The sequence below is a fragment of the Sminthopsis crassicaudata genome, chromosome 2 (genome assembly GCF_048593235.1).
Source record: "Sminthopsis crassicaudata isolate SCR6 chromosome 2, ASM4859323v1, whole genome shotgun sequence".
In the NCBI taxonomy this organism is placed as follows: domain Eukaryota; kingdom Metazoa; phylum Chordata; class Mammalia; order Dasyuromorphia; family Dasyuridae; genus Sminthopsis; species Sminthopsis crassicaudata.
In genome coordinates this window covers 663,560,726-663,583,944 of record NC_133618.1, presented here as the reverse complement: position 1 = coordinate 663,583,944, position 23,219 = coordinate 663,560,726, and the positions used below count along the sequence as shown (strand labels likewise).

The window sequence follows — 23,219 nt, the reverse complement described above, 5'->3', positions numbered from 1 at the left end:
GAGGGAGGGAGGAAGGAAGGAAGGAAGGAAGGAAGGAAGGAAGGAAGGAAGGAAGGAAGGAAGGAAGGGAAGGAAGGAAGGAAGGAAGGAAGGAAGGAAAAGGATGAGGGTTCCAGGAGAGAAAACAATTTTAGACCCCCAACTAAGAAATGAGGATACACAATCTATGAATGTGAAACTGTAACTGTGAATGAGAAACCAGAGCTCCACAATTGCCGCCATATTAGCCATGCTTAGTCCATGAGCACAAAACCTATCTGCTCACACTGGCTATTCTTGGGCTTCCTTCCCTAATCTCCCACCCCCTGGCCAACCATCTCATTTGCTCAAACCTTCCAGGATCATCTTTACACAAATCTATCAGCAAACATGTATAAGGGTCATGCATGTACAAGTTCTCACCAAGGCCCTGGAACTGCAGCAATACAACTGGACCAATCCCTGACTTCGAGGAGCTAGCATTGGAGTGGGGGAGCCAGCACGTTTTTAGCAAATATTCATTTCCCAAGTTCCAACCCTGCTTTTTTTTCACTGGACAGCCTCCCCTGGATGTCCTGGTGATATTCCAAACTCAACATGAATTCATCTCTCACATAAAACCTGCTCCTTTTCCCAGCACTTTCATTTCCATTGATAGAATCAATATCTTTTCATTCTCTTTTCCATTCCATTCCATTAGAAACCTCAGAGATCTGACCCTTTTTTCTACATCTTAGTTCCTTCTCCCAATCCAGTCTGTGGCAAAATCTTGTCACGTCTCTTCCCGTTACCTTTCCTCTCTCTCGTGACCCATGCTCATCTGTCTAGGTGGGAACCAAAAAGTGGGAAAGGATTTTAGCACTCATCTTGTATAACCCACAACCCACAGAGGAATCGCCTCATTTCAATAATGTCGGGTCCTTGTCTGCTTAGACTATTGGAACAGCCACCTGGGAAATAACCGACCTTTTCCTTCCCAAACAGGTTCTGCTGCTTGAGGTAATCTTTGTTATATACTATTCCTGGACTCAAAAACCTTCAGTGCCTCCAATCAACAAATAAGTTTCTTATTCTGGCATTCAAAGCCACATACAACCTGTTCCCAGCAGCTATTACACTCTCCACACTGGCCAGTGTATGACCATCCATAAGCAGAAGGCTTCCAGGAACTGGGAGCAAAATGTGTTTTCTGTACGTGTCTAGTGGTTATCGAAATTGCCTGTTGCGTCCCACATTAATCTCTTTACTGACACGTCTTTAGAAATTCATTCTTGACAGCTTCCCATCCCCCTGAGGCTGACTTCCTAGAAATTTAATTCGCATGATTTGACCTCTGCTTGCTTTGAACCTTTGAAATCTGTACTCCTGAAACCTGTTTGCATGTCGGATCAGGTCCAGCTCTCTCCTGAATCACAGATTCTTTGAGGGAGTGGTTGTGTACACCCTGGCAAGCATTTCCTTTACATAGTTAAGACTCAGATCCCTGAAAGACTTGCCCTTGCTACAGAAGGAGGATATTATCAGGGAGATCAAGGAAGTATTAGCTGCTCTCCTCTTGGCTCACAGAAAAGTCAGTATGTGTCAAGTTCACAGAGGCTCCCCGTGCTTCTATGGATAGGAACAGACCTGTGATCTGTAGATTTAATTGGTGAAGTGAAAAAGTCACACGGCTTTTATTTTACTTTATATTTAATAAAGATGATAAAAATTCCCATTTAAATAAGGTTTTACAAAGTACTTTTAATATATTATCTCTTTTGACTTACAACAACCCTGTGAGGTGTATCTTATTCATCATCCCCATTTTACAGATTAGGAAGCTGAGAACGAAGAGGTTAATGTGAATTTGCCAGGGTCATACAACCAGTAAGTATCCAAAGTGAGATTTGAACTCACGTCAGGAACTCTAAATCCAGTATTCTAGGCAGGTTGGTGCCACCTTGTGGCCTCTATGATGGATCTGCTCCTGAATTTTATTTTCTATCGGTGTTTATTCAAATTCTGCATCTGCTCATCAGGATGAAGCAGTTTTCAGGAACTTTTTATAGGTTTTCCTCACCCTCAAAAAAAAATACCCCAAACCACAAAAACTATTCATTAGCTACCATTCTTTTAAAAAGCAGGGTAAATGCTGGACTCGAAATCAGAGGATGTGGGGTCAAATCTCACTTGGGTGATTTAGAAGGAGAATGTCCACTTTACTCTGATTTCATTTTCTTAAATAAAAGGGTTAGACTAGACAACGCCCCTTCCAACCATAATCCATAATCCTTAGAATTATAACCTTATGGAAATGGTTAAGATGATGGACTTAAGAAAGATGGGATTTAGTTGCAGTTCTCTGGGAATGCAATGGAGAAGGATCTACTGGACATCAATCCCAGATTGGGAAGTAGAGGAGCGAATTTAATTATCGGTGACTGTGGACAATCCATTTAATCCCTCTAGGTCCGCTTCCCCCTTAATGAAGAGAAAGGATCGGAGCCATGGCCCTTGAGCTCCCCATGAGTCCATGACGTCTAGGGCTCTTAAAGGCTGGATCTGATTTTGCTTATTTTCAGATTAGAGTATTTCAAAGCTGTCCTGCTCCTTCTCCACTAGATGGCATCACAGAGCTACCGATTTTACATCTCAGAATGGACATTTCCCTTCGCCCACAATGAGAATAGGGCATCTCAATGGGTTAAGTCAAGAAGGAGCTTTAAGGTGGTGAAGTGGATGGTAAAATAAAATAAAACAAAGCAAAAACAAGGTGTAGGAATGTCTTCATGCACTCTCTGCTCCAATGTAGCGTGCAAGCTAAAAATATGAAACCCAATTCAGAGGCCTACTAAGGGTAGCAATGATTTCTTCCACTTTCCAAGACGCAAATGACTGATAGGAATTAGACAAATGGATTATCCCATAGACATCCCCCCCCCAAAAAAAAAAAAATCAATAAATCAAATAAAAGCTCCAACGTTTGGAACCTTCGCATCCAACAATGGGCGGGGACACAAGTGAAAGAATGACAAATTCTCACTCTTTAAGAACTTGCGAAGCAGAGAGAAAACCCCAACTGATCAACAAGTGTTGCTTAAAGTTTTGTGCTAGATGTTCCTCAACTGAGAAAAGTCTGATCAAGTGGTGACATACCATTGGGAGGAAATACTACTGTGCTGTGGGAAATGATGAGGGGGTGGTTCCAGAAAAAGAGGGCAAGACCTACGTGAGCTTAGGCAAAGAGAAATGAGAAGAACTGGGAGATTATTGTGCATAGTGACAGCCGTGTGACGATGATCAGAGGTGAAAAACGTGATTCGTTTGATCAAAATGACAATCAAAGATAATTCCAAAGGACTCATGATGAAAAAATACTGTCTCTAGAGAAATATATATGTATGTATGTGTGGGTATATGTATGCATATGTGTATATATGGGCATATTTGTGTATATGTATATGTGTGTATATATACACATACACACACATATATTGTTTTTTTTGTGATATGGCTAATATGGAAATGTTTTTAATGATGTTCTATGGATAACTTACTGTTTAACTTTTCAGTGGGTGGGAGGAGGATGGAGAATGAAGGAAAGAATCTGGAACTCAAAATTTCAAGAGAAAATAATGCTAAATGATAATTGTGGAACTGTGTATAAAAGAATTGTACATGTTTATTGTATTACTTGCCACCTAGGGGAGGGAGTGGGAGGAAGGGAAGTAGAAAAAAAAATTGGAGCACAAGGTTTTACAAAGGTGATGTTCAAAACTATGTATGTTTTGAAAATAAAAAGCTTTATTATTAAAAAAGGAAAAAAAGACTAAAACTAAATAAATAATAAATTTGAAGGGAGAAAAAAAAAAAAAGATTCCTCTCCCCCCAAAATGGTGCTGGATTTCAGACAGGACTTCCAGCATCCACATTTAGGGTCTTGCCATCTCATCCTCCTTTTCCCATCCAAGACAGACCTACCAGATTATATCTGAGAGGCTATAGTCATTTTTGATAGTCGCCATTTTGCTTTCCTCTCAGCCTTGTGCCCAAAGGCTTTGGTGAGGAGGAGAGAACCCCTCCTGCCACATGACACCTCAGCTAGGACGGCAAGGTCCCTGAAAGGAGTGCCAGCTGGGCTCCCTGTCGCCTGGTGGCTCCCGCTCCCACCCCCCGTGCCAGTCCCACTGCGGTGCCATTAGCTCAGTCCCTGGTGCCCTGCCTGGGCTTGTTGCAGATACTCCCTGAATGTCACCTTGTTTTTGGAGCCCGGGCTGTGTACTTAAGGTGTGGAAATAATAGACACTCCTGTTTGGCTTTTACAAAGCCTTTTACAAGCTGGGCTGCCTCCCCACCCAAGTGCTGTGCTCCAGCCAAGAGGCTCCCTCTGCTTCTCACACACACGATACCATCTGATCTCAGGGCTTCCAGTGCACTCCGCCCAACTTCGGCCTCTCAGGGGCCCACTGGTTCCAGCTGCTGGTGACCTATTTTTTTTTTTTTAAATCTAGCTACTTTTTAATTAATTGCCTTTATTCTCTATTGTGTTTGTTGTCTCCCCTGTTAGGAGGGAACCTTCCTGGAGAAGGTTCTTTGTCTTTATATGACCAGGATCAAGTACACAGTAGGCACTTAATAAATTCTCGGAGCTTTCCCAGTCACATAGCTAGTTAGCAAGCAGTGGGGCTGAGACTTAAGCACCAAATCTAAGGAGGTTCCTCTTTCCCCTGCCCCGGCACTTTCAGGTGTACAAAGGTGTACACAAATAATTTCCCATTTTACAGATATAGAAACTGAGACCCAAAGAAGCCAGGATTGTCCAGTAGCAGCAAACAAGAGAGCCATTAGTTGACTCCATCAAACTCTAAAATCCAACTCTTGTCAATCTGTCTGTATCATACAGAAAAAACTACAAAGGGATGAGATCCTACAATTCTTAGGATAAAATTCTACAAGTCCTACAGATGGTATAACTTTGGAGTTTCCTTCTTGGCTAAGTCCTTTGTATCCAGGATGGGAAATACTCAAATAATTTGGTTTGTAACTGATAATTAAATAGAATGCATTCCTTGAAATGGATTATTCTTTCATCCAATAAACATTATTAAGCACCGACAATGCCCCAGATATTGGGCTAAGCAAGCTTCAGAGAAACAAAAAGAGGCAGTTCCTGCCCTCAAGGAGCTTACAACTTTCTGAACCAAAGTACGACAATGTGCTGATGGTGGACTAAAATGTTCTTTAAGCCTTTGCATTATTTGTTAAGGTTCCCAAGAAGGGCTCAGATGCCCTGCTAGGAAGCAAAGATTAAGGCAATCTTATTTGTATATTCCCATTTGCAAGTTCCACTCAAATAACATTCAATAATATAACATTAAATATCTAAATAAATAATATTAAACATATAAAGTGATTTGTAAAATCCTAGAAGATGTCAATTATTACTTTAACTCCTAAAGTCTTTCCATATTTTCCATTTTTGACCCAGAGCTACCTTTTTTAATGGTGTCTTCCATCTGCTCTGGATGCATTTTGTACATAACCTATCGGGGTCCAAGCTGACCCCTTCCCTAGCCAGGCAATCTGTCCGTTGGTGGACAAGTCTTTATTAAATACCCATCATGCTCTCGACACTGTGGGTTTTAATCGAGGGACACAGAAAAAACCAAAACAATGCCCTGCCCTTGAGAAGCTCATATTCCAACAGAGGAGATGAGACGCAAAGAATAAGATTCTCACAAGACATGTACTATCCTCACGGAAGATAATCTCAAAGGGGAAGGCACTCTCAGGGGCTGAGTACTGGGGAAGGGCTTCCCACAGAGGGAATCTGATTCTAATTCAGACAACCTGGATTATTTTTCTTTTATCTACAACTTAGCTCAGGACCCAGGACACAATAAGTGCTTGATAAATGGCTCTGAGTTGAACTGAATCTGCAAAATAAGGCAGATGGACGTTTACTAAGGTTCCTTCTAGTTGTGACATTCTGTGACTAGAATGAAATCACCAAACATCATTTCAGTCTTTTGTTTCTGCATTCTGAACGGAGCCTCCTCACGGGTCAGAAAAATGGGAGCTGGGTTGAGATTCAGTGGAACATTGAATAAAAAGTGGGACTGGGAACCTAGGTTCAAGTCCTGGCCCTGGCCATCCTGACTGAGTAGCCCTAGATAAGTCACTCTCAGCAGAGATGTGCTGATCTGCCTTGGAAGAAGGAAAATCTTCATGTGGGAGCCACAAGACTTCATATGCCTACTCCTGGTGGACAGCACGGTACATTATCGGGTAGGAGTTTGGTGCTTACAGACCTGAACTGGCAACTTTTCTCAAACATGTGTTGGACTAGGGCGCTTCAAGGTCTTTCCCCTTAGAAAGAAAAGAGGAAAGGAGGAAAAGGAGGAAGAAAAAAGGGAGAGGGAGGAAAGGTAGGAAGATAAAGGAAGCAAAGAAGATAGGGAGAGAAAGGAAGAAAGAAGGAAGGGAGGAAGAAAAGGGAGGAAAAGGAAGATAAAAGGAAAGGTAGGTAGGAAGAAGAAGAAATAAAGATGAAGGAAGGAAAAAAGGAAGGAGGAAAGGAAGAAGGAAGGAGGGAAGAAACGAAGAAAGAGAGGGAAAGAGGAAAGTAGGTAGGAAGAAAGGATGGTGGGAAGGAAGAAAAAAGAGAAAAAGAAACAAAGAGAAGGAAAGAAACAGAGCTACAAATCAGAAACAACATGGAAAGAGTTCCTCCCTCTCCTTTTTTTTCTTCCTCCTTTCCCTCCTTTCATCTCTTTTTCAAAAGTATCAAAATGACTGAAATGAGTGAAGAAGTGGAGAGCAAGAGAAAAGGTGAGGAAGGAGAAAGGTGGCCAGCGCTGCGGATGCTCCTCCCCTCCCCTTATCTCTCCTCCTCCTCCTCCTGCCCCTCACTGATCTGACATCCATCCATCTTCACAGATGCCATGAGAGCCACTTGTCCTTTGGCACCTGAACCTGGAAGTGTTTGTGTTTCCTTTTTAATTTTCTAAGATGGAACAAAGGTTCAATATCTTCTTTAAAAATGTAAGCAAGAGAACGTCTCTACTATTTCAAGATAACCGGGGTAGCGCGCGGGCCAGAGGACTTCGGCTTCCATCTGGCAGATGCGCCCAGACTCTCAGTGTCTGTGGCACAATTTATCCAGAGGGAGAAACGAGCCACTGACTGCTTGGGACACATTTGTGCTTCAAAGAGATTTCTCAACTGAGGCAGAAACATCAATGAGCATGATATAGGTTACCATCTCTACGTAGGAACTGTTTAAAGGTTATTAATTTTTTTTTTCTTATTGGGACTCTGTTGTTAGTACATTAGAAAAGTGAGAGTTTTGTTTTAAAGCAAATCTGTAATGCTGGGGCAGCAAAGGTCTTGGGAAGCCTGTCCTTTAAACTGAATATGCTACGGAGGATGGGGAAGAGAGACAGTGAAATCTGGAAGTTGTTATGTTATTTTTATTCCCCTTAATTTAGTTTAATTTTTTTGCTGAGGCAATTGGGGTTAAGTGACTTGCCCAGGGTCACACAGCTAGGAAGTGTTAAGTGAGGCCAGATTTGAACTCGGGTCCTCCTGACTTCAGGGCTGGGGCTCTATCCAGTGCTATTTAGCTGCCCCATAAATTAATTTTCTTTTTAGTGACACGTCCCTCAATGTCTGAGTTGGAAGGGACCACAATGCCTATGTAGTCCAACCAACCTGGACTACGATTCATCCCTACTGGACGTACCCAACACATGGCCATCCAGCACCTCCAAGGAGGGGGAGACTTCCCCCCTTCCCCACTGGGATAGGCTCCCTTGTTGAGGAAGCTCCAAGTGGCTGAGGGCATCGCTCCTTAGGGCCAAAGAGAGCCATTCTTCTGTCATGTGACAGCCCTTCAGTTCCTTAAAGGGAGCCATAACATCCCAAGTCTTCTCCTTTCTAAGCTTAATCATTCCCTTCAAGCAATCCTCTTGAGACAGGGACTTCTGCTCCGTATTTACAAAGGGCCAAGAAAAGGCTCTCTGCAGCAGCGGGCTGCGGTGCTATTTGCAGGAAAAAAGCCAGAGATGGCTGTTCCCGACCTGGCTAATTTACTTATGTTAAATACCATTTATGAACCTTCTGAAACCTTCACTCTGCTAATAGTGAATAGCACTGAAGATGCAGCCCTGGTTTTAAGGTGATGGGATTAGTTGGAGAGCATGCCTGACTTCTTTTCCACAATGACGCCAGTTTTGGGGTAATGTCCAATTCGTTCTCAGGACCCTGCTGTGAGCACCCCTCTATCAACACCATTTGGCTCACGGTTTTTCTGAGGGAAGCTGCCCAAGTTGTACAGGCTGTCCCAGGCAAGCAGAGGAGACAGCCTTTGTCACAGCCAGCCAGTGAGAGTTTCTGAAGTCCTACTCTGACTCAAGAAGTTCCAGAGTTCCCTGCTACCTTTATGGGGCAGAGTACCTGTTCCTTAGTCTACCTGTTAAACTATTCAGTTCCGGGGCACCTTTTCAGGCCTTCTGCAAATCACTCTCCCTCACGGATTCCACGTCTCAGCTAAAACTGAAATTCTCTATGAGATCTGGAACAACATACCTTTCTCAGCAGGGCCTTCCCTTTCCTCAAAGCCCAGGCCTAACATCACCTCCCTTGGGAAACCATCTTGCCCCCTCCCAAATCACTCTGTCTACATTTTTCTTTCCCTCCACAGAATGCAAGCTCCTCCAAGGCAGGGACTCTAGTTTGTCTTTCTATCCCCGGAGCCTGGTACACTGATGGTGCTTAATAAATGCTTAATGAAGGTAAGCCTTAGAGCATTTTAGAATTGAGAAAGCAACAAGATCACTATGGTGGGATAGGGCAGTAGGATGAGGGGTGGAGGAGACTAGCCCCATTAGACACCAGAATTAAAAAGTCTCTCCCTAGAATTGTTCAATTCTTTCAAGCTCCCAGTTTTCCCCTATCAGAGAAATACTTTTGGTCCTAGTTAAGAGATATAAGCTTGCCTAAAGAAAAATAGCTCATATTTAATAGGAAAGAACCACCAACATGTGCATGTATTGGAAAAATGATAATGGTAATACTAATGATAGCATCTCTCTCCTCTATCTACAGTCTGTCTCTAACTATCTCTATCTACTTACCTACCTACTATTCTATCTATCCATCTGTTTGTCTTGTCTATTTATCTATCTACCTGTCTCTTTCCATCCATCTATCTGTCTTTTTATCTGTTTATCTATCAACCTATCTGTCTGTCTATCTACATGTCTGTCTCAATCTCTGTATCTAAATGCCTGTCTATCTACTTACTACTATCTATCTACTTACCTATCTACCTGTCTCTCTCCATCTATCTATCTATCTATCCATCCATCCATCCACCCATCCATCTTTCTACTTGTTAAGGCTCATGCCTAAGTGTGAAGGGGCAGGTCAATGTTCCGAGAGCCTCCACAGCTGTGGATCATAACATCTGAAGGAGCTACAGGGCAGCCTTTGCTGACACAAGTATTCCTTGTGGACTTGGAATGAAATAAATTGGAGCTAAGAGGGAAGAGGAAGAAGGTCAGATAATGCAATGACCTCTCAGTCTCCTTGTATCATCATCATCCTCTCACAGGAAGGGGTCCAATCTGCTAGTCTGAGTTGGATTCCCAGCAGCCACTGGCAGGTGGCTCCCATGTCACAACACTACTTACCTATCTAGCTCTCTCTCTCTCTCCCCCTCTATCTGTGTTTGTCTGTCTACAAAGTACTTTGTGAATTTTAACTCATTTGATCTCACCTCAATCCCGATAAATATTATTATCATTATCCTACAGGTAAGGAAAAGAACCCTAAAAGAACACTAAGAGGTAAAGAACCCTAGCCTAGAACCACACAGCTAGCAAGGGTGTGAAGCAGTACTTGAATTGGGGCCTTCCTGGTTCCCAATCAAGATCTCTAACTTGGCGAGTTCCTCGAGAGCAGGAACTACGTTTTGGCCTCTCTATGCATCCTGAGCACGTAGCACAGCTCCTGGCACAGAAGAGAGGCCTAATGAATGACTGTTGACTCGAATACAACTATCAGCTCATGAGCTTTTTGGAAAACGGGGTTTTGGCTCAAGAGGGAAGCACCAGAATTCAAATGCGTCTTCCCTTACTCATGTACCCAATTCCAATGTCTTCCTGACTACAAACTCACAGATACAGAGATCCATCATATTTACCTTCATCCATGCCATTAAGTAACTCAGCTAAATCTTCGTTTTTGCTGTCAAACTGGTGTTCTTTCCATGTTTCACCATTTTCACTCCGGAGAACAATGAGTTCTCTTTCCTTCCCTCTCATTGATCCAAAGTGAGGAATTTCCACTATGACTGGGCTAAGAGAGGGGAAGAAAGAATCTACATTATTTGAATATCAAACTATGTGAAATTTTTCTCTCTCCTTTAAAAAAAAAAAAAACTCTCATTATTCTATCCTTTGAAAATTAAAGGTGCCACTGTGGTCGAGAATGATTTCAAAGCTGCCCAAGCCACAGACTCATTTGCTAAGAAAAAAAGCGCGTTCAAAGCTGGATAACATGCCATCCTGGATAAATGGATTTTGGAATGTGAAAAGAGCAAGCTGTAGAAACAAGCCACAGCTGAGAGAAGAGACTGGTCCATTTTTCACCCATGAAATTACTGAGTGTCAAGACCTCCAAAGGACACAGTCATTTCAGAGGATTATTTGTTTAAGAATATTCCTGAAGCTAATATGCTGATATTTATGATTATGTTCTTCCAAAAAAGAAAAGAAAAGAAAAGAAAAACAAAAACAATTAGTCCCGCCCCAACACCTGCTCACGCCATCAGCCCTTATGAGCTTTGTGACTGGCGCCGGGCAGCAGGACATTGTTTTGATTTTAGTATGTGATATGGGAGGAGGCAGCTTCATTCTCCAGTTCTGCAGTGTGGTGCTGGTTCTCTCCCAAAACTCATCGGGTCGTGGAGAAGGTCCACCATAGTGGTTTGGTGATCATGTCCGTGCACGTCTGACTGACCAGGAGAGTGGTAATGATGCTCATTCCAGGTGCCAGTCCAGCAACATAAAGAAAGCATTTAATCGAATTGTCAAATCAGGACGAGCACCAAAAAGGGCCGAGTGAAAAGAAATTAACTGTAATCATAGGCAACTCATGTAGCTGGATTATGCAGCTTTAAGACCATTGAAACAGACAGTATCATTATTTGCCTACAGAGGTTGTACGTAGCTTCACCTCTTGTTCAGAACGGATCTGTAGAATACAACAGTGGAAGTGACATCCTTACGGCGGTAAGGATGCAAAAAAGGGCAGGGGCCGATAGAAACCACTAACAGCAGAGGACCAGCAACCATAGGATTTGGCGATGGAAGGGACTTAAAAAAACCATCTCCTCCAGCCTCTCTTTTTACAAGCTGGAGAAAGAAGACATTTCGAGGGGGGGTGACCTGCCCAAAGTCACAGGGGAAGTAAGTGGCAGCGCTGAGATCTGAATTAGGGTCCTCCGACACAAACTATGTATGGTGCCCTCTCCTACAGTAGCACCTCCTCTCTCCTGCTAACGATAAGATTACTGATTTAGGGCTGAGAAAGACCTTAAGGGCCAAGACAGAGTCTCTCCTTTTACACATAAGGAAGCTCAGGCTGGAGAGTTTAAATAACACGCCCAGGGTCACAAAGCAGGTCTCAGAAAGGATTGAAACTCAGGTCTTCCAGCGCTTCAAATTTAAAAGCTTTCATTTATTATCAGATGGGCCCTTGGAAAAATATGGAAGTCAAATCCAATGATTGTTTTATTTTTTAGCCAGAAATTCTCCCCAAATTTTGAAAAGACTAATTCCAGTCTTTTAATGAATGCCCTTTCTCCTAATGGGGCCAGGAAGTATTTGATCAATAACCGCACAGGAATGTGCATGACAATGTCCAAAATTCCACAGGCTCTAGAGGGATTTTCCAAAGTTTTCCCACAGGCCTCAGCTGGACATAATCTCAACATTTCAGAAAGTGAGATACAATCTTTGCAGGTTAATATGTCAGATACTGTCTTTAAAAATTCAGGAGCCCCACAGTTTCCTATATGAAAATTAACAAGACCTAGAGAGAAGGTATTGAACCAGGGTCTTTGACCAACAGTAAAGCCAAGCATGATTTTTCTGAAGAGATTTTTTTTTTTTTCATGTAAACTACCAAAGCCAGAAAAATTTACTTATTTTATTTATTTTTGGTTTAAAAAGAATCCTTTCCCACCCTTTTGAAACTCTGCAGTGATTCGTTAACTGCATTTGGAAATCAGGTTTTGGACTGCTCTGACATCTATTATGTTTTAAAATCTGTTTCTCGACTTGTATTTAAAAATCCCTTATTATCATTTCCTCACTTTGGCCACCCCAGAAGAGATACAGGATGCTCACTACTGAGCCTATTTTGGGGGGAAAAACACACAACCAACGATTTTTTTTTTTAATTTTTAGAATATTTTTGTCAAATGTTGATTCAAAGCCTGCAAATACCTTCTCCATCATAGGGCTGAAATTAAAGACTCGTCACTGTGTGTTGAAATGTAGACGATGCAGTTGAAACAGTTCAAATTCAAAACCAAAAATTACAAAAGCACAGAAATTATGAGAGCAGATGCTTGCGGTGAATTCCACATGCCCGGGAAAGCGGAGGAGGGAGCGTCGAGCTTTAAGGGAGGGTCAAGCCACTATGGTTTCGTCTTTCAGTGACACACATCGACTGAAAGCTTTGGAAAAATCAAAACCAAAACCAAAAAATCCAAATCAAAATAAAAATCATGGGTGTGACGAAAATCGAAATTAAGGAAAAAAAAAAATCGTAGACATTCTTGTATCTTGTCTATAAATCGCCTACCCAATAAATTTTGTTCCTTGAGGCCCAAGCTGCAGGATTCGGCTAACCAAGCTCTCACCCTCGTTTACAGGGGGAGGATTGGAGGGAAGGTGCAGTTTACTGAATAACATCCATGCAGCAGGAAGAGAAACGAGAAGGGGAAATTGTGAACAGACTGCTCATCCCAATAAAACCGGCCTGGCTTGCCCCAGGCTGCCACTTCAGAGAGGGTCCCTACGTAGGGAGCGCGGCCACGTCGGGGTGGGCTGCTTCCCTGCTTGTGAATCTCCTAAAATGCCACCTGGGTGTTATTTCCCCTCTGCCCGACCGGGGCTGGATGGCAGTAACTCAAGCTGCTTTGTCTTCCTCTCATAGGGAGCTTCTTCTCTTTGGGTCTACAGAGAAGACCTGGGCAGAGGAGGGATGCTCTTGGAGTTAGTAAAAAGCTTTGGCAAAAAGCGTTACAGAAGCGACAGGCTCCACCCTGGGGGTTTTGGCCTTCAGCATCACAGGGCACGGCGCTCTCAGTTAAGATGCTCAACCAAGTAGTTCTAGTGGTTAACTACTTGAGGTCACGAGGGTAAAGAAAATCAAAAATGGGGTGAGAGAGCCAGAAAGGAAACTGAGGAAACGACTCACCCTAAGAATTGTGCCCCCGCAGGCCCCATTTCTACCAGCCTACTGGCTAATCCCTCTCCTTCCACCATGGGGGGTGGGTTGGCCAGCTTATGTCTCTTTACCAATCGGCAAGTGATGCGAGTGGGCGCCGTGCACTTGCGTGGGGGGATAATGATTCTCATTCCATGATGGCGGCTTCCTCTCATGGAGCCCCCCCGGGCGTCCACCATAAAACTCACCAGGAACCTGCAGAAGGGAAGGAGCAGAGGTCAGCAGAAATCACACAGGAGACGCTCACTTACCACACCAAATGCCAAAGTAAAAAAGTAGGAATGGAGAACGGGAAATTTACTCTCGCTCTAAAGGCTCACTGGTAAACTGACTTTTTTTAAAGGGGCTCAGGGGAGATTGCTCTTACATTTACTATATGCATGCTAATGCTCAAACAACATATAGGTTACTATTATTATTATTATTATGAGTAATAGTAATAACAAAGTAGAGTTTGTTAATAATAGCAAATCATCCAATAAGAAAAAAGCATGATTAAAGCTATTTTTAAAAAGGTATTCAAACTAACAGTAAGCTTGGGTTAAGAAAGGCTTCCAGGGGCAGTGAACAGAGCACCAGTCCTGAAGTCAGGAGGACCCGAGTTCAAATCTGGCCTCAGACACTTAACACTTCCTGGCTGTGTGACCCTGGGCAAGTCACTGAACCCCCATTACCTCAGCCAAAAAAAGAAAGAAAGGTTTTCAAATAATCCAATTGATCAAGTGAAACCCTTAACTACAATAGCAACTTTAAAATTTGAAATGTTTCTCCCAGCCCTATAAATCCTTCTTATCCAACCTCATATCAACTACATGAGGTAAAAGAAATGTTATTTCACATCTTGCAGATACAGTCATCTGAGAAGTGAGTTAAACAATGTTACCAGAAGGTCCAATGTAAACTCGGGGGGCTGTTAATGGGACTCTGGAATTCTGGGTCTTGCGTACATAGCAAAAAAGACCCAGGTCTTTCTTCTCTCTCCCCGGTTAGTGCCGGAAGACAAGGTAGTCTCTTCTACATTGTCCAAACTTCTACAAAGCAAAAAATGAGCCCCAAATGCACAGGGTCCAAGCCAGGAAGGGAGAACAGCAGCACTGCATTGCCTCCTAATTAATCAGCGTGTGGCTGGAATAAGCCCATTAGAAGGTATGGTCTGGTGCTAATGATCGGTAATTAGAGAATAGTTCAAATAGCTGAAATATTTTCAGAGGATGGAATCCAGACCACTTTTTTTCCATTTAAAAAATGCTTCGAACTTATAGTAGAGCATCTTCAAAACACCGTTCTATTTCTTTGGACTGATTCTCATTTCTGTCACCTTCCTTTCCTTTGAAGAAAAAGGTTTTCTACTAATGGACACAGAAGTATCCTGGGAAGGGGAGAGGGTAGTTTTTTTTTAAAACAACTCTGAGCTCTCAGAGGGCTCCTCCCCAGCTAAGCGGCCTTAGATATGTCGTTTACAATCAACCTGGGTCTCATCTGGAAAGTCAGGCTTTGGGCCAAATGACTCTGTATCCTCCATCCTTGCTCAAAAGCTGGGTAGGATCTCCTTGAAATGTTTTGTGCAGCAGAATTTAAAAAGGGATTCAAAATGCTCTGCTGAAACTCAACAGTTATTTGCTGGTAAAATCAGGTTGTGATTGAGAGAGATTAGCAAGCAAGCGTGAGTTAGCAAACAGCTTTGAGCTAATAACAACCTGTGCTAACAAGGACTCTTGTCTTACTGTTTCCTACTGCAGCAGGCTAGTGTTTCCACTGACGGATTCGTGTTTGCCCTTGCAAGGCCCGGGCCTCCAGACACCCCGGCCATCTCAGATCTCAAGATTGGCTCAGGGAACATGTTTATGGAATGCCTCAACACCATGGGGGAGGTCAGTGCTGTTCTTACAACTGATAAGAAGCACTGATCTAAAGGAGCATTCATTCAACAGATCCATGTAAAATCTATTAGCAGCTATGATTCTTTATTTTATATTTGTATACTCATATCATTTATCATTATCTAAATTTATTATGTGTGTTCGATATCTTACTTATCCCTTTGTGTACTTAGATCTAAGAGTTATAATATATAAAATAAGTTCTGTTAATATAGTTATCGTATCAATATATTATAGATTAACCTATATCCACAGCCAAATGACCCAAGAGATAAGAAACAAATAATTTGCAAGATGATTTCGAAGCTAAACTGGGACAGTCTCTGTGCCCTTTCCGAGCACCCTGTGCATTGTTGGAGCTCATCAAATGCCATCTCTAATTCTGAGGTTTCCAGTTTCATAGTTGTCGTTTGACATCTGCCCCCTGATGTCCTCGATCTGCTAGGGACACGTGGACTTTGGTTTGGCAACATTTTGGAAGAAGAGTGATTCATCCCCTCGACCCACATTCCTTACAAATTATCTCGTTCCCAAGAATATCTTGTACCCAGGAATTTAAGGGTTCATTAGTAGGTGGTGTTTTGTAGCATTAGGGACCGGATAAACGTCAAGCACAGCACGAGTTTGGAAAAACAAACCTAAAGTTTTGCTACCGAGTGAATGGTTCTAGTTTTAAAGACAGCACAAGACAAATGCTGGTGTACTACAGACATCTACACATCTAACTGTGGGGAAAGAGGGCACATCGATTCAAAAGAAAATCACGGAGGATGATTTCACATAAAGGACACAGTTATCACCTTGAATCATACTGGGGAAGTGGAGAGGAACAGCTGCAAAATAATTTAGAAAGCAAATGGGAAAATTAATATAAGATAATTAGAAGCAAGCAACAGAAAATGTCAATGAGCAAAGGAAAAAAGTAACCATCAGAAAATAAAACACCAAGGTCTCTTCGGGCCTGGATGACCAAAGAAAATTTCCCAATGATTTTCATTGGAATTCTGAACATCTTTCCCAGACATTCTATTCAGAAGCTTCCTCTTACACTCCCAGAATTTGGATCTGAAGGCCAACTCTCCTTCCTTCTGTATTCCTATGCAGATCTATTAGCTCCAGAAGGAACTGAAAAGAAACAGGAGAGTAGAGCCGAGGGTGGTTCAACATGAAATACACAGCATAATGTGGAGCTTTGTCCCACGTTTGTGAGAATTCCCTGTGCTGCGTGCTTCCTTGTCACACACAACGTGAGTCCTCTCCTTTCCTTTTAGATGTAGAATAAACAAGCAGTGCCTGATTTATGGGCCAGCCCTGAGTTCTGAAAGCTCCTCTGTGCCTTGGCTTGGAGCTCTGAAGGCATATCCCCAGAGGCACAGTCTCTCATAGGAGATTAATAATAGCTGGCATTAATAATAGCTGGGATAGAAAGGACACTTTAAGGTTTCCAAAGTGACTTATACACATGAGTCAGGCAAACACCATGGGGACTATTATTATCTCCTCTTTACAGAGTAGGAAACAAAGTCTCAGAGGTTAAAGGGACTTTCCTGTGGCCATTTATAGATCACAAATGTCAGAGGCAGAATTCAAACTCGAGTCTTCATGAGTCCAAATGGGGCGGAACTGAAGTCAAATTGTTCATTAATTTCAGTCTCTTTGGGGCCTCATTTGGGGTTTTCTTTTTCTTTCCTTTCTTTTTTTGCTGAGGCAATTGGGGTTAAGTGACTTGCCCAGGGTCACACAGCTAGGAAGTGTTAAGTGTCTGAGATCAAATTTGAACTCGGGTCCTCCTGAATTCAGGGCTGGTGCTCTATCCACTGTGCCACCTAGCTGCCCAGAATTTGGGGTTTTCTTGGCAGAGATTTTAGAGTGGTTAGCCATTTTATTATCTAGCTCATTTTACAGATGGGGAAACTGAGGCACACGGAGTAAAGTGACTTGTCCAGGGTCACATAGCTAGTAAGTATCTGAAGCAAGATTTGAGAGGGAGCTAAGATAAACGTCAGAGATCATGTGCTCCAATCCCCTCACTTGACGGAGAAGGAATCTGAGATCCAGACACATTTAGTTAAGTGACTTGTACTCAAACACTAATCATCAGGGGTCAGATTTGAACTAAGGTCTCTCAGGGCTTTTTCTAATGAGCCCCCCAAACCAGAGCAGTGAGGGAAGGAGAGCACCTGGGGAGCTTGGGATGGTGAGAAATGGGTAGAAAACGAGGGAACACAGAAAAAAAGTAAATAATGATAGATTAAGGAAGTATCTGGGATAGAGTAAGAAGAAAAGGACTGAGGGGTTCTGGGACAAGTAAGTTGTCTGCCTGCCTTAGTTTCCTCACTTGTAAAATGTGGATAATAATAGCAGTCAGCCTCCAGAGTTTTTGTAAGGAAAGTGGGATATTTGTAAAGTGCTTTATAAACTGCAGAGAATGATATAAATGTCAGCCTAACAAATACTTGTGGAATGACTTAAAGCTTCCATGGCTTCTGCTGGAGAAGCACTCTCTTCACCAAATTAAATAGTAATTCAATAATTATTTACTTCTTCTTCTCTTTTTTTTTTTTTTTTGACAAGACATCCCACGAGAGCATCTTTCTGGTGAAGATTTCCCTTTTAACTGAGCCAGACTGTCCTTGAGATGAGAGAATTCTGGGCTGTTGGAGACCCATCCTCGAGTCAGCTCGGGAGGAGTCAAACATCAGAGCGTGGGCCCTGCTGACAAAACCTCTGAAACCCCCAAGCCAGAGGAGAAATCAAGGAATCCTCAAGGGGAAGGGCCCTCAGTGGGCAGGCAAATGCTCTCAGGGTAAAAACCTGCTCTTAGGCCCTTGGGCTTCAGGGTCTCTAGCCAACTCTGAGACTGGATAGAGGGAATTTCCTCCATGGAAGTTGTCCATCCCAGTAAAATATGTCTTTTTTATTAAAAATAAAATAGATAAAATCCAACTGAACTGCCTAAGTATTCATGTCAATGGTTACACAGCCTTTTGGTATCTACAAAAATCACTCTTTGTTTTACTGATAAAGCCACTCAATTCTTGCTGGTAAAGTTGCTATAATGCAGCTAGGGATGGAGTGGCGGGTCTAGAGTCAAGAAAACTCATCTTCTTCCTGATGATCCTGGAAAGTCGCTTAACCCTAATTGCTTCAGTTTCTCTAAAAGGGAAGTGGCAAACCACTCCAGCATCTTTGCTGAGAAAACTCCAAATGGGTTCACAGAGAGAGGGAGAAACAAATGAACAACAGAAAGACCAGACTCTGATTTCTCTAGAGGCCCACCTCCATGCCCGTTCACTGCTTCCTTACGCAGTCTTGCCATGTTTCACTTTGTATTATTGTTCTAAGTAGGGCTTGGATATGTATTCTATCTCCATCCCCCTCCCCAGACCAGAAGCTCCCTGAGAGCAAGAGCCATGTCTGGCTAAACTCCACATCAGCCCAAGCTCTTGCCACAGCATTCTATGTAGAGAAGGGCCTTTATGGAAAAGAATTAAGTGGGACCTAACCCAGGGAATGGCAAAGACCTCTTGCCTTTCAAGCCTCCCAGGGCAGACCCAAGTTTTCACAGGTGTGAACGTTCCCTCCGTATCCCATCTCAGGAGCACGGATAAAGGGCCTAAAAGGCCAGTTCATATTAAAAATGGGAAGACTAAGTTATAAGGAATGTGATTTAACAGCGGCCACCCATCAGAAATGGGATAGGTTCTCTGATTCCATGCTCCTTCCAACATGAAAATGGGACTATGGAGGGGAGGTGGATTAGCCAAAGGCACACAGATAATAAATAGCAAGGGTATGATTTAAACCAGAGATCCCTTTTCCAGTTCCAAAGGCCACCTCTCCAGCCTTGTCCCATTCCCAGACATGCCTTCTCACTCTGAGATTCATCCAACTTCTCCGCCACCCGGTCAAGTACTTATGAAGTACCTACTATGTACTCTGAGTCACTTTTATTCTAGCCCAATGTAGTGTACATTTTCCCTTTCTTGCAGCTTTATTTATTTTTAAAATAGTGGCGTTGGATAAAAGCTTGGTTTAATGGACAGATTACTGGAACAACAGAATACCCGAGTTTGAATTTCACCTCTGACACTTTCTACCTGTGTAAAAATGGTCAAATCATGTTACCTCTTTGAGATGAAAGAAATTCTCCAAGATTTATCTACTAATTTATCAGTGGAGAATGATTGCAGATCCTTGACACGGTGATGTTATCGGCTCATATACATGCATCTGAATCAAGCAGCAAGTTTTAGGCGTTTAGCAGAAAAGTAAGGGATCCTTGCTGGGTTGACTAAAGGAATGACTTTTGGCTCACAATTGAATATTATTTTTATAAGGGATGGAACAAAATTAACTTTTAGGTAAAACTCAGGCCCCCATTTTTTTTTTTCTGGACAGGGAGGGAATAAAAAACCATCAGTACTTAGTAGTTATTTAAGCAATATCTCATGTCATCAAAATTGCCCCCTTCAACATTAAAAGCAAACCACCAAACAGAACAACAAAGCAGCTTAACACAGTTTTCAGCATTTCATTCTTCCTTGATGGATTCCAGTTAAGATTTTCTAGTTGAATTCATAAATGCCAATCCCAAGGTAGTAAATTTGAAGCATCCTATGGAGGAAGTGCTCACATATGCTCTTGTCGTACCAATCCCTCATGTTGATAGACTCTTCCTTCCAAAATATTACAGGGTAAAATGGCAGAAGGGAACTATTTGCAAAACTCCGCCCACCTAACAGTATTCTTGCAAGGCACTCGAATGCAGAGCAAATGGCTTCAACAGTTTTAGTAAGCATTTTAGGCTCTCCTATTTCTTGCCTAAATAGCATGTCAAGTCACATTTACAAGGCTCAGGAAACAAAAGCTTTTTTTTTTTTTTTTTTTTAATTTTTACATTTAACAAGGAAGATAAACAACTTAGGTGACTTACCCAGAATGGATGGGGCTCGAGACAAGGTTAACATTGTCCAGAGTGTCTGCAGCCCAGCTATAATGCCTAAGAGAATCGGAATCGAATTCCCTTGTAAATGTCAGGTGCTGAAAAACAAAAAGGGCAGAATTCTCATTAAAGGCCCCATCTTCTCCGACACAGGCTTCTCATTAGGGCGCAGTTTTCCGACTTTCAGCCTAAATCTGGTTTCCTTTTCCCTTCCCTTCTGACTCAGAGGCCAGCTATGGAGTCCAAGGTCATTAAAGATGGCAGGTGGAATTTAGGTATTGACAAACATTTCTATGTTATGTTTTGTTCTCTGGGTAATGAAATTGTTCCATCTCTGTAGATTATACATTTACTTAGGATGATCCGTGTTGTTTCCTCCCCAAAGAAGATTCCCCTTCTTCTGCAAGAAGCCTTTTCCCATCATCCCTCTTGATGCTAAGGCAATCCCTTCAAGGATTTATCCTGTATATCTCTTGTCTGTGAGCTTCTTGAGAGCAGACGCTGACTTTTACCTTTTTGTAACTCCATCCCTTAGCCCAAAGCCTGATATACAGGAGTTACTTAATAACTGTTTGTTGCTTTGATAAGGATAGGGACTGGTTTTTTGGTCTTTATATTTATTGTGCCCAGAATAATGCCAGATATAAAACAGATCCTAAATAAATGCTTGATTGGCTGACTGATGCTGCTTCCACCCAGGAAAAAAATGCTAATAATTCTCAATCCTGATTTTATGACATCTCAAATTGTCTCCAATTATTTCATCAAAAGTGACTTTCATTTCACAATTAAATCTTTTAGATTAAATTAATCTAAATAGCACCTTTCCTAGGAAGATAGTTATTTGATCTGGGAGATCAAATAATAACAGGTTGAAAAATCCTTTATCGGGAAAAATTATCCTCAAGTGAAGAGATGATTTTGCCATTCCTGTTCATTCTGTCACTTGGGTGTTTTTTCTAAGACCCACAACTCCTGAAGAGATTAAAAAAAATACACACACACACACACACACACACACACACATATAGATATATAAATAATTAATTTTGCTTAGAATGATAAATACAACCCCAACATCATTATAATCTTTAGATGCACCAAATTGGCAATATGAATAAACCACCTGAAAAATTAAAAAAAAAAAAGTTACTTCAGAAATGGCCCAAATTCTATGTGGGGGCAACAGATGAACATTCTTTCCATTCCATGTGCCCATTATCTGATCTGAGCAGTGGAAGACCTGAGGGAGTTTGCTAGCCTTTGGAAAGTGGGGGAAAGACCTCTCTTTGGAATATGACATTGAGTGGATTTTAATCAAGTCTGAGGACCGTTCCATTGCTGCAGCTCAAGTCCTTTGGATGGGGGATCCAAAGTAATTTTTCTCACAAGGAATGCATTTTGAAGAAATCTAATCAATAAATAATATGATGTCACCTTAGTAATTAGAGTAAATTATTTACCTTAGAGTCATGCATGGTCGGAGTTAATTACTGAAACAATCAATCATGTCACACATAAAAGGGCACTAGGGCTGCCACACAATATTAATTAATTATTGATTGACCATTAATGAATAATTAATTAACTGATAATTATTAAGAGCCAGTGGGTTAGCATTGAGGCCCTGAGGGCTGACTTTTCTAACTTTACACTTATTTCATTCATCATAAAAGTGGTTTGGAGCATCATTTTCTAGGGCCACCTAAGGCCCAACCAGGGTCTATTTTTGCCTTATTTTGGCCTGTGGGGATATTTCTTTAGATTTATACAACCTCTTCTCTGTGAGATTATTTAAAAGGATAATTTAAGCATATTGATAAGTCTTGGTAAATTCATGCTGCTCTTAGCTAACTGAAACTAAGCTCATTATCCCATTATCTTTCTTTCCTCATACACTCAGCACAGATCCAAATCCTTGTGATCCCATGAACCGTACTGTCCATAAAGTTTTCTTGGCAAACATACTTGAGTGTTTATTTTACAGATGAGGAAACTGAGGCAAACAAAAACGAGTGACTTGGGCTGGGTCACCCGGCTAGTAATTGTCTGAGGCAGGATTTGAACTCGAGACGTTATCTTCCTGATTCCAGGCTTGGAGTTCTATCTACGGAGTCACGTAGATACTCTGTTGGCATACAGTAAGTGTTTAATAAATGCTTATTGAGTGACTGCTATAAACATATGTTCACTATGAAGCTGTCTTTGGTTTCCAGCAGGGCCACAGGCTGACGTATGAATGGGTATTATCAAAACAGCCCATCAGAGAATATCAGTGTTGCTAGGCTTGAGTTTATACCCAAAGTCTGAAACTTGAGATCTTTACAGAGGATTCAGAGAGAGCAGGTAGGAGCCATCCTGTGTGGCTTCTCTGTCTGAACGCTACAGCCAGCATCTCTTCCAATTTGGAACGGGGAGAAGCAGAATTTTTAGGAGAATACTTAGTTTTAGGTCAGCGTGTACCCGTGGTATCTGGGCAGCAAAGCAGAAAAATCTGGAGTCAAATGTTGCCTCTAATACAGATCACCTATGTGACCTTTAGGAAATCTATTATCGGATCATAGATTTAGAGCTGGAAGGGACTTTAGGATCCCTTAGAACTAATTTAAAATAAGCAAGGGACTCCGAGCCTCTGATGCTACTGTATAGTACTTGTATAACTCAGGGTCAGAACTTGCCCTATCAATGCAGTAACAGCATTAGTCCAAAGGCCCCAGGGTCAAATGGTTCTCTATCAAAAACTGATAGGATTTTCTCATTAAAGAAGAAGCATTTCCATCTGCTTTGCTGCTGTCCCCCAAGGACCAGAGAACCCTTCCTTCTGATTGGTAGCCAGAACTTCCGCTGGGTAGTATATTCCCCATTGGAACGGAAGTTCCTCAAGAGAAGGAAAAGTCTTACTGTATCTACCC

General features: G+C 42.0%; 1 protein-coding gene across 7 annotated transcripts in view; it reads right to left on the bottom strand.

Annotated features, from left to right (window-relative positions):
- Positions 1 to 23,219, bottom strand: part of ANK3 (ankyrin 3) — a 702,347-nt gene that overhangs the window by 55,850 nt on the left and 623,278 nt on the right. For all 7 annotated transcript variants that reach the window (XM_074297039.1, XM_074297040.1, XM_074297044.1 and 4 more), the window contains 4 exons: positions 20,299 to 20,405; positions 16,163 to 16,195; positions 13,453 to 13,677; positions 10,166 to 10,320 (listed from right to left, as the gene is read on the bottom strand). In XM_074297039.1, the coding sequence (XP_074153140.1) occupies positions 10,166 to 10,320; positions 13,453 to 13,677; positions 16,163 to 16,195; positions 20,299 to 20,405 (520 nt within the window). The remainder of the gene's footprint in view (positions 1 to 10,165; positions 10,321 to 13,452; positions 13,678 to 16,162; positions 16,196 to 20,298; positions 20,406 to 23,219) is intronic.